We start from the raw sequence: 11,079 nt of genomic DNA, 5'->3' as shown, positions 1-11,079 counted from the left end.
ACACATACCATTATTATTCACGTCGGTTTTTTGTGCGAGTGAGGAACTTAATCCGAACGAGTCTGGTCCGATCGTACTATCGTCATATGACGACAGCATGACTCTGCCACATCCAAAAACCCTTTTAGTCACTCACAACTCACAAAACAGTAGTTTCGTAAGGTATATCGTAAAAAAATACTTGCTAGAAGTTCATTAAATTTATAATTTGTTAAAATTATAATAACATTCGAATAACACAAAAATAGTTGTATCCTATCCTTGGGTAGGTATTTGGTAATGGTTGCTAAATAATGTTAAAAAAGTATCGATAAACTATAATTGTGAGGTGTTCCTTATTAAAGACTTATTTTTTTCGTTATTTGAATGTTCACCACTTCAGTCATCACTCATCAGTGACCAGCATATCGCGAGTCTTCTCGGCGAATAGATTGTGTGTTTGCCTTTCGAAGGAATCAAGCTGAAATGGACACTTTCTACTACTGTATGTGTGTACATGTGTAAATTGTGTTTTTAAGTTTGTTATTTTTTATTGCTTTTATGGTGAATTTCACATTTATTTTTTCTTTGATGTTTACGAATAAGGGTGAGTTTTTTTAATATAAAACAAGATGCACAATATTGAATTTAAAGTTCAGTTCAGTTATACCGAAATAAAAGTGTTCGAAAGAATGAACATAGAGAATTTTTATTTCGTCGCAAATAATCAAACAAATCAAAGGTGAAGCCGACGCTACGATCCAGAGGTCAATGTACGTCGTCTAAACAGAACTGCTAACTCTAAGTATATTTATTTCGTTTCCAAAATTTCACTTTTCAATTTAAAGGTTTTAATTAAATAATTAATTTTGCGATAGTTCTGTGGACTAGTATTACTTATATTTTTATTTATTTCATAGGTACGCAGACCATACTGTATACATGTTCAAATTCGTGACAGCTACAGAGCAGGGTGGTTGTAAGCAATTTAGATATTTTATTTTGTACTAGGTACCTAGATTATTAAAGTAACTATATATGTGACTTGATACCACTTACAAAATTATTATACAATGCAAGACAAGAGTTATTGAGTAAAATACATGCATATCTCCACACACAGCCACCGTTCCCCTCGCAAATATTTGAGGGAAGGAGACGACCCGTCACGCTACGCTGCCACAAGCAATGCCATTCAGTGAGCATGACGAACTATATTATAGCATACCTACGCATGATAACTAAAAAATCATATTCCCTTCATCCACCACCACTAACTGCTTACGAGCTTACATACATCTCTCCCCACTCCATAGATGAACCACATCCCCATGCCACCGTATTATCAAAATTAGTTATTAGTTAACTATTACAAAATAATGTGACATAGTCCTTTGCGTTTCCATATTCGCTGTCTTTCATTGATCTGGTTTACAACCAGCACTCACATTGGTGATAAGTAGCCGTCCTCATTGGTCCATGTCCCAAAGGTGTTTCAAGTTTTGGGGCTTTGGCAACCTTTGACCACTTCTTCAAATCTTCGACCCTATACGATCTGAATTTCATTTTAGGCTTGCACAGCCATTATCGTGTGTTTTTCTGCCTTACTATAATTCTTAAAGCATAATAGAGTTACTGATCAATAAACACAGCACTGTGTTGTATAACAAAGAGGATGTAAGTACTACCTTATACCAACGCAGCGTGACGCTGAGTCCACTTCTTTTGATAACAATGACTGCTACATTCATATTTGTAATGTCTAGATAGCTGCTTTTTACTAAAAACACATATTAAAGTATATATAACATCTATAACAACACAACATATTTTAATTTTTAGTCTGTCTGTTCCGGGTAATCTCCGAAACCATTGGACGAATTTTGAAGGGGACTTTCACCGGCACATGGTAAATTTTACGGCTCATAAAATAGGCTACTTTTGTTATAAAAAAATTGAGGGTTTCGCAAAAAAAAATGAGACCCATGTAACGCGAGCTTGTCGGAGAGACGGAGGCTGGACCGATTTTGACAGGACTTTCACCGGCGATAGCTGATATTATAAGGTGTAAGATAGGCATCTTTTATTTTGTGGCAAGGAAAAGGGATCCGCGTGGGTTCAAATAAATTAATACCACCAACATTGATATTTTGACGACCTCTGTGGTGCAGCGTTGATTGACCCCGCTTGCTATGCGAGAATTTCCGGGTTCGATTCTCGGTCAGGTCAACTTAAGATATTATGAACTTTCTTCACTGGCCTGAGTCTGGTTGTCTTACGGGGTCTCCCCCAGTCCATTGTGTGGTATCCCATGATTTAAAGCTCCATAAGTACCTACGATTGCTTTGGGACCATACAGTTGGTCTGAATGTCTGGAGAATATTAATATATCATCGTACTAATTGTACTGTTATAAATAAACAAGAACGTAATTACACTACATAATTAATTTATAAAGATAAGTAAAATTTATTAATTCAATCCAATTACAATTCTTTCTGAGCCTGCGTGGTGGATGTTAGGTTTATATCCTCCTCTCTGTCCGATGGGACGCCAAGTTACTGCAGTGGAGCGTTAAGGCTGGTTTAATAAACATTAATAATACTCATAATTAATTAATTATGAACGTAGGTAAGGTTTTCGAGTAATAGTATCTTTACCGCACGTGTCTCACTCGCGCGTAATTTGCACTGGCACCTCGGCGCGCCGAAAGGCGCTTTCCCCTGGAGGGGAAATACACCATCTTTGGAAAGATTTAATCATAAATAATTGGAATTTTTTTTTTTTGTTAATTTTACGGAGACTTATCGCGGGTAACAGCTTGTGTTAAATAAATTAAACCAATCAAGAAATTAAGATAATTAATACTACTTTGAATGTTTCTAGACCATTTTGTGTCTATTTTTACGAATTTACTTTTTAATATTCTTCGTTAATGATGTCATATTATCCATTAAATCAACATTTATAGACGTAAACACCTTTAGAAATAAAAGTTCTATAAATAATGGTCAGGTTTGTATTAGGAACGGGTGTTGGCCGCTTGCCAGTAACGAGACGCGATTGAGTGCGCTAAATACCTCGAAAAAACGCTCGTATTCTGTGCCATACCGAATACGAAAGCGTTGCGATCTCAATGAAAAGTGCGAATAAGTGAAAGTGAGCATGTCGCCCAAGTGCCCAGTGTTGCCCTTACAGGAAATGACATTATCGTTAGTAGGCAGACAATTGATACACACATTATCGAAGATAACGACGGACGAAGATGTTGCGTTACACTTTGCGATGGTTTCCTCTTACTACGAGACGATGGGAGCCACTACAGATATATTTCAAGATCTTCTCAATCTTATACTTACTTCGGATTACCTAGACCCGGCGGTGAGATACTACACAATGAAACTATTGCTAAGAGAAAACATCAAAAGTCTAGCAACTGGTATGTTTCCGCTCCCTTATTATAAGAGAATCCTTGAACTGATCGTAGAACAAGGGCGTCATCTAACGTCGCTCAATTTGAAAGGTGTGTGGGTAAAGGATGAAAACCTGCCTCTCATGTACGATATTATCAGAAATCTATCTAACCTAACATCTCTTAATATACCTTATATAGCTAATGATGAAGTTTTGAAGTTCATCGGTGAACACAATAAAGTGCTCAAACTATTGGACGTATCAGGTGAAACTGATATCACCGAAATTGGTATTGATGCTATGCTTACTGGAAACCCACAGTTAACACAAAGTCTAACAATTATTAATATAGGAATGTATGGAGAAGAAAACATTGATCATACTGATGTCGCCCTTTTCATTAGAAGACTACCAAATTTAACTAATTTAGGATGTTATTCATATGTTGGTAAGGCATTATACCATTTATATAATAATGACTGTCCGCCTGGTTTTACATCAAAATTGCAATACGTCCATGATATACAAACTAATATGAGAACTATGAAAGCCATTATGGCTCTGTGCCCTGTAATAGAAACAATATACTTAGAAGAACCAGATCAAGGCGTTCTGCCACTTCTCAAGGACACGAAATATATCAACAAGATAAAGTTAAATAAGTTTCAATGTCACGAATTGCATCAAGTTTTAGATAAGATTGGATATAAAATTATAACTTTGATGTTATCCGGTTCGAGAGGTTCTTTTAATTTTACGAGAATTGCCGAAACATGTCCAAATTTAGAGAGTATAGAATTCTACCAATGTCAAACAGCGACACATGAAGAGGATGTACCGTTTAATAAATTAGAACACGTAGAAATCATTCAGGGGAATCTGTCTGTATCTTGTCTGAAGTATATTATGACGGGAAGTCCAAAGCTGAAAAAAATAATTATTGGAGATGAGATTCAACTTGATGACAACGATATGGCAAGGTATTGTTTTTCTAAAAAATATTTTTATTTTCCTTAATGTTATACTGTATCTGTTATAAGATAACTTAATATATTTCAATGCCCTGGTCGATTGGAGTCTAAGTCTGCCCATCGAACAAGCTGGTGAGAAACTATAACGGTTTCATCCAGATATTCCGACGGATTATTGAACCACTGCTCAGAAATATAAAAATGTTAATCTCTGCAATTTACACATTTGTTTTGATTTGTGAACCTGTGGGGGCAATATGTGTGGGTCCACATATTGCACAACTAGCAGATAAACTCAGCTCTGCTTCATACGCCGTTAAAAAGATTAGAAAGTACACGAATGTTGCTACTCCTACATGCTACAAAGAAAAAATTTAAAGAAATAAATATTATGACTGTTCACTGTCAGTACATTTTAAATATTATGACACTAGCAAAAAGGGATTGGTTGTAACTAATTCTAGTAGGCTTCATATGATAATAATAGCTTTAAGGGTAAATGTATACACTTCTATAATAAAGTCCCAGCCACTATTCAGGCATTATCTATAAAAAAAAATGTTTTATTAAAAATGTCTCTGTCGTAAATCTTACTACTCCACAGCTGAATATCTAAGTGATCGGACCGCCTAGGACTACATTATGATTAATTTATAGCAATAACAATAATACTTCATGTTGTATGTTGTATTAAATAGAGCGCAAAAAAGAATGCTGGCAGAGCTTCTTCTCTCTCAGAGTGCCATTTGTTTCCGAAGCAGTAGTAGTATTAGAAATGACATCAAAAAGAAATTCTAAAGAGATAAATTTTGAGAAAATTAATGCCTTTATGCCCGGTACAAGGTCAAAGGAGTAGCTTCAGTCTTCATTCGTGTGTAACAAAATATTATATATAAGAAAATAGATAACATTCTTTTATAAATTACAATTCACAAAGTATAACAATAATAATAAGCTTAATTATAAGAAAAATATACATAAAAAATCAAACTATAATAAGTTTCAAACTAATTAAAACTCTACACTTTGCTTTGATATATAAATAATAGACGGCACTTTTTGTAATCTAATACAAACTACAAAAATGTCAGCTTTCCCGACTCGTCGCCGACTAATAAGCTTTGTTCTTATTGGACTACCTAATTATTCATCATACAATTATATGTTTCAGAATGTTACGTCGGTACAAATTTCCCAATTTAGAAGCAGTTTGGTTTCCGAACGCGCCTCGCCTATCGTTGGACACAGTGGAGCTGTTAATGGAATGTTGTCCTAAATTATCAAGTCTTGGACAGCTGAGTGGCTGGCGGTTTTCTCCAGATGAGATGATGCTCATGAGGGCTATCATTGCCAGCACAAATACAGACCTGGTGTTGCTTCCTCTAGGAATATTCCAACAAGGAACATAGCCATAATCACAACCCCATAGATATAAGAAAACATTTTTTTTTATTTATTAGCACGAGATGCAAGTCTAGAAATAAGGAAATAAATATTTAATTTTTTACTATTGTTAGTATGTAGTTGTTTTCACATTCTATCAAAATTTTTTTTTTCATATATTATAATCTGAATCCACGCAAAGATTAATAAAATTGTAGTGCAAAGCTTAACGTAACGTATCATAGATTGATATAGCAAGATTTGTTTAAATTGGAGCATTTTAACCGACTTCAAAAAGGAGGAGGTTCTAAATTCAATTGGTATTTGTTTTTGTATGTACAATGATTACTCTGAGATTTATGATCCGATTTACGTAATTCTTCTTTAGTTCGATGCGGAATAGATGCCATTTGGTCTCTTAAAAAATTTACATAGTTTGGCCCTGTAATTTTCATTTTATGAACATGTTTGTCTACGATGCATGATATAATTATTTTTTGTGTTAGGCTCTTTAGGAGTTTTCATTTCGGTTGATTATATATTATTATTATTCACTGCCACAAAAAAATTATAGGTTTTAAGACGGTGCCAAGCCCTAAACAAAATAAAACTTAATATTATAAACAGCTTACTTACTGTAATTATTAAGGTTGTCTGGTTACATGTGTCTGTCCGCTTGGGTTGTTTTGTTCTAGTCAAAGCTATCAATATGTAGCACATACAAATAATAGTATTTTATTAATATTAAGGGTAAAGGTTTGCATAAGAGGTGTATTAAATTAAATTTTTAGTTATTTGATACTTTTCAGTTTTTGAAGTCGGTTTTTTTAAACGTTTTTTTTTATGCTTTTCCGAGTCTTTAATTGGAACTGAAATTCTTAATGCCTTATTTGGTAATATCGTTTCTACTAAATCTGTCTGCTAACGTTCAATAAACCCACTGCATTTTTGTTATGAAGTTATTTTAAGTAATTTTCTATGTAACACAAAGCAACGTATCGGAAGTAAAGTTGGTGACTAGACGTCAATGTATGATGATGTGAAGATAGATAGCATTTTGTAGTTGTACTACTCTGTGAACCCTCTCCTCAAACTGCTGCTGTCTCGAAAATAAATATGAAATCTCTCTCTGTTGTCTTAACGTCACCTTCCACTTATTAAGCGTAATCTTTATGTAGGTATTGAACTGTTTTCTTCCTTTCCGGCAAAGTTAAACGACGTTTGAGAGATTGAATGATGACAGCTGATATGAATAAGACGGTTAGTAATTATAAAGTATACTAATCAAAATCTAGAATCAACTGTAACAACATAAAACATGCTAACCTAATAGGAATGATCATTAGACAGCTGCTGAGGTCAAGAATATTGCATTTATAGATTGCATCAAGACGGTATAATAATAATAGTTGTTAGAAATTTTCAGATTACACATTAGATTGTAACTGAGGTATTTAAGCGGCCTGGTCTGGTTTGAGTAATAAAATTGACGCGACCAACAATGAAATACCTAAGTAAAGTATTTTAGTTATGCTTTATTTTTAACACGCCTTGTCACAACCTACTTGTTACCTACCCGCTGTAGGTAAGTCGGTGACATTAACTTGCTCTTATTTTAAACTATGTTTTATTTTACATAGAGCTTATCCGCAAATGTGGAATTTATATTGTCATTTTTACATTATCTTCATTAGTTAGGTAATAATTATTTATTACTTTATTAATAGTTATTTATGCAACTGTTGTGTAATAAGGGGTATTAAGACACGAATGTGGATTTATCACACGAGGCGAAGCCGAGTGTGATAATAGTATCACATGAGTGTTTTAATACCTAATTATCAACAGTTGCATACAAGACTTTATCTACACCCAGAATATGAATCCTCTAAAAGATTCTGGAACAGCTAGCTTACTGCTAACATTAAAACACCAGTCCTAGTAGTAACCTAATATCATTCTTTACTGATTATATACAAATAAACTATGTATTCATGAAACAATTATTTATTTAAATTCACTCGAATATAATGTTCTTTTGCAGCGTTTAAAATGTAATGTAAACAAAACAATAAAAATATCGAAGAAAAATGGCGGGGATTCGAATAGCCTACTTTTTTGGTGCGCGACGTTCTGGTAGTGTGGAACGCGCGTAAACGAAAATGTTCTTTTTTTGAAATTCGAGCAATAAGAATGTGGATGTCTGTTGAAGCTATTTTCGCATGAAGGGATCGAAAAAAGAACATAGGAGTGTTGTTATGAAATTCAGTACAACATTACAACACTCGTTTGGATGATGTAATGGTTATTAGAACATTGGGTGTTTTAATGTTGGCAATAAGCTAACTGTTTCAGAATCTTTAATAGAGGATTTAAAGCATGGGTGTAGATAAAAGTATTAAAATGTTTTAAATATTTTTTTGTTTACGAGGTTCTGGTTTGCATGTTTAACATGTAATGTATCCTAGATAATAAAATGCAATGTAAACATATTAATTCTAACTCAGCAAATGATTAAAATATTTATAAGAGTAAGGAACATCCAATTTTAGTTTCGATTTTTGAATTATCCAGCCAAATAAAGACGTTCTACGTCTAAATTACATTATCTACATACTTAAAAGAGATACATTTATAGGCATCTACTTAGAATAATAATGCTTGTATAATAATTGCTAGGTACTGCATAATAAATATTTTATGTTAATGACTACTAGGTACTACAATATAAGGTCTTTACCAGCTATGAAATTGCCGTTTTGTATGAAAAAAATTAAACAATTTTTTTTCATGTATTTTTTATTTGTATCTATTAATCGAAGCAATCACCCATGCAATCAATGCATCTTTGCCAACGCAGTGGCAGTTTATTGATGCCCTTCGTAAAGAAATCAGCTGGACTGGAGGCAACAAATTCTTCAAAGGCATTTTGTATGCCTCTCGGGTATTGAATTTTTTTCCCGCCAAGAAGTTATCCAAATCAGGCGCAATTATTATAAGTAGGCGAAAGATCTGATGAGTAGGGTGGATGACGGAGAGGCCGTCTGCTGTACAGGAACAGGTATTGGAGCAGCGGAGACGAGCGATTGACCAATGCTGGTTTGAGATGTGCCAGCTTCTTGTGTTTAGTTCTTCACAGAACACATCTGCAGTAATACTCATCCCGTTTGGTAAGAAGCTGTGATGAATCACACCGGCGCTAGACGACCAAACAGTGACCATCACTTTTCTAGGGGTAAGTTTTCGTTTAGGGCATTGTTTAGGTGCTGAACCAGGATCCAACCAACTTGCTGAGCTTTTGCGGTTATCAAACAGAATCCATTTTTCATCGCAGGTAACAATGCGGTTCAAAATTCCTTAATTTGTGTGTCTGTTGAGTGGACCAATATTGTTTTGACGCTAACGCCCAAAGCTGCTGCTAATTCAGCCGTAGATTGTTTATCATCGGCTTCCACAATCGCCTTAAAATCGTCATTGTCGACAAAGTCTGCGGACGACCGCGACGTTTATTTTTCAGGTCGAAATTTCCAGAACGGAAGCGAGCAAACCAATAACAGGTGGTGCGTTGGTTTGTAGAAATGACTCCTTTTGGAAAAATATTTCCATGTTTTTAAAATAAAATTAATTTGAAATTAGAATTCTTAGCCAAACAAAAATTATATTGATTTGATATGGCCGGTACTGCAGAATGGCAATTTCATAGGTAAAGACCTATATATTAAGATTTGTTAAATTTTCAGTTTTCTTTCCAATAGTATAGTTACTTATATAACATATATAGTTAAATAGTATACCTATTGGTGAAAAGGGTTTCACTAATCAAAATACTTCAAAAATACCACCTCTTTATTCTGTGATAATACACAGTACACAGTAATATAAGTAATGCACGTAATGTTAGAAATTTTCCTTTTCGATAATCCTTATAACAATTTTTTTCTTTGGCAACAATTTTACATTTTTAATTGATTAGTTAGCATTTTCGGAACAGTTGTTCAATATCTTAGGGTGATTCTCGCGCTCCGCCGACGAGGTTCTCGTTGACTTGTAGTTGTTTTTACTTTTAAGTCGCATTTTGTACATCTTTGATTCATCTGCACACTTAGTTGTTATAATATTCCTAGAAATATGACATTTGTGTAAACAATTACGTATGGGTGGGGAAATTTGATAACATAACCTACAAATTCTATCTATAATACGTAATATTATATATTCTTTGTCTATAAGTACTTAATTAACCGACTTCAAAAAATGAGGAGGTTCTCAAATCATCGGTATGTTTTTATTGATGTTTGTTACCTCAAAACTTTCGACTGGGTGAACCGATTTTGATAATTATTTTTTTTATCTGAAAGCTGCTGCTTCCCGTGTGGTCCCATTTTATGTTGGTCCAGATCTGACAATGGCATCCATGAAAAAACCATAAAAGTCTTAAATTTGGTATACATACGTATAGCAAAGTGGATGATAAATTTACGAATAAACTCAATATCGCGCCAACCGATTTCGATGATTCTTTTTTTATTGGAAAGGATATACTTCAAAGATAGTTTGGTGAGAGCTTGGTTAAGATCTGATTACGGAATCCATGACAAAGTGACGGAACTCTTCAATTCTTAGGAGCAAATTCACGATACTCGGCCGAATCTTATTTATACACATATTTAGACAAATTGTTAGTAAGCGTACTTCAAATTCACTAAAAATCAAAAAATAGAAAAAAAAAACTAAAAAACAACCGACTTCAAAAACACTATTCCAAAATAATAGATATAATATGCACTAAAAAGTATAAAAATAATTGCGTATTTTTATACATTCTAATTAATTAATCTAATTCTACTTACGAATATTGTAATTTTTGGAGTCGGTGTCATCCATAGGTTTGTAACTACATACATAGTTATAGGTGAGATGTACTTGAGTTGTGAGGAGGCGAGAGGCGAGAGCGGGTCTAGGCGGAAGGACACCGATTCCAAAAATATCAATAATCGTAACTAGAATTAGATTAATTAATTGGATTGTATCGAAAGTATGTATTGAAAGTATAAAAATAAACAATTATTTTTATATTTTTAAGTGCATATTATATCTATTGTTTTGGAATAGTGTTTTTGAAGTCGGTTGTTTTTTTGTTAAAATTTTTTTTCATTTAACATTTTGTTCAATGACCGAGAAGGGAGACTTTCGCTGGCTTTCGTTTAATTTATATGGACATGGTCTTACTCATTCTTAGTAAGTACAAATACAAGTACCTAAGTATACAACTGACAAATTTTAATTGTAATTGAAATGATTTGTAAATCGATGGAAATGTTAATCTTGATAT

At 33.8% G+C, this 11,079-nt stretch overlaps 1 protein-coding gene across 1 annotated transcript; it reads left to right on the top strand.

The window, feature by feature from the left end:
- The first annotated feature begins 3,027 nt into the window (after positions 1–3,027).
- LOC126977484 (uncharacterized) lies at positions 3,028–6,874 on the top strand. The gene is made up of 2 exons (XM_050826327.1): positions 3,028–4,373; positions 5,536–6,874. Exons 1-2 carry the CDS (start codon positions 3,145–3,147, stop codon positions 5,771–5,773), a joined length of 1,467 nt encoding a protein of 488 aa, XP_050682284.1. The 5' UTR covers positions 3,028–3,144; the 3' UTR covers positions 5,774–6,874.
- The last annotated feature ends 4,205 nt before the right edge of the window (positions 6,875–11,079 follow it).

The sequence above is a fragment of the Leptidea sinapis genome, chromosome 45 (genome assembly GCF_905404315.1).
Source record: "Leptidea sinapis chromosome 45, ilLepSina1.1, whole genome shotgun sequence".
Lineage (NCBI taxonomy): Eukaryota > Metazoa > Arthropoda > Insecta > Lepidoptera > Pieridae > Leptidea > Leptidea sinapis.
Note: the sequence above shows the minus strand (reverse complement) of the source record. Positions and strands in the feature narration are given on the sequence as shown.

What these genes read in the sequence shown, in the direction of transcription:
- LOC126977484 (XM_050826327.1), top strand. Translation starts at nt 3,145, where the DNA reads ATGTCGCCCAAGTGCCCAGTGTTGCCCTTACAGGAAATGACATTATCG. An exon ending in GATGACAACGATATGGCAAG is followed by an intron (nt 4,374 to 5,535) that starts GTATTGTTTTTC and finishes TATATGTTTCAG; the next exon opens with AATGTTACGTCGGTACAAAT.